This window comes from Penaeus monodon, chromosome 31, assembly GCF_015228065.2.
Source record: "Penaeus monodon isolate SGIC_2016 chromosome 31, NSTDA_Pmon_1, whole genome shotgun sequence".
Taxonomy (NCBI): Eukaryota; Metazoa; Arthropoda; class Malacostraca; order Decapoda; family Penaeidae; genus Penaeus; species Penaeus monodon.
Genome location: NC_051416.1, coordinates 5,520,154 through 5,520,961, shown reverse-complemented (window position 1 = coordinate 5,520,961; position 808 = coordinate 5,520,154). Strand labels below are relative to the sequence as shown.

The 808-nt window shown below is 38.4% G+C and overlaps 1 protein-coding gene across 1 annotated transcript in view; it reads right to left on the bottom strand.

Moving 5' to 3' along the window:
- LOC119593014 overlaps window positions 1-808 on the bottom strand; it is a 123,171-nt gene that overhangs the window by 17,525 nt on the left and 104,838 nt on the right. The window contains exon 4 of the mRNA XM_037941908.1: window positions 644-755. Within this exon, the coding sequence (XP_037797836.1) occupies window positions 644-755 (112 nt within the window). The remainder of the gene's footprint in view (window positions 1-643; window positions 756-808) is intronic.

The following is an 808-nucleotide window of genomic DNA, read 5'->3' as shown; positions in this document are numbered from 1 at the left end:
AACACTTTATTAGAACTTGTTTACAGCAGCATACCATACCTCAAGGAAAGAAACTCATAGGATAGGGTGTTGCGGTGTAAAACTCGCAAACATTTCCCCAAAAAGTTTATTACAAGCACATCATACATGAGAAGTACAAGTAGACAGACTTACAAGAAGAAGAAATAAAGCTTAAAGGTAAAGGCAGGTAGAGTTAAAAACAGAAAGATGTAGATTTGTAAGCAGAAATAAGTTCCTTAACAATAAGGAGGTATATTTATAACCACAAATAGGTGGATTTATAAGCAGAAAGATGTGGATTAACAAGCAGAAGCAGGTGGATCTACAAGCAGGAACTGGATTTACAAGCAGAGGTTGGTGGGTTTACGAGCAGAAGTATTACAATCAGAAATATGTGGATTTGCAAGCAGAAGTAGGTGGATTAACAAGCAGGACTAGGTGGATTTAAAAGTAGAAGTAAGTGGATTTACAAGAAGTAGGTGGATTTACAAGCAGAAATAGGTGGATTTACAAGCAGAAATAGGTGGATTTACAAGCAGCAATAGAGAGATTTACACGCAAAAGTAGGTAGATTTACAAGCAGAACAAGGTGGATTTACAAGTAGAAGTAGGTGGATTTACAAGCAGAAGTAGGCAAACTTACCAGTAGAAATAGGTTGGGAGGTCCCCGCGTACAGTCGTAGAGCAGGTAAGGTTGAGTGTGTTACCAGCGCTCATGTGGATATCACGAGATCCTTCTATCACAGCAACAGACTCTGCAAATATAAGCGGAAGAGGGAGTCAGAAAAAAAATTAGTTTACTGATGTT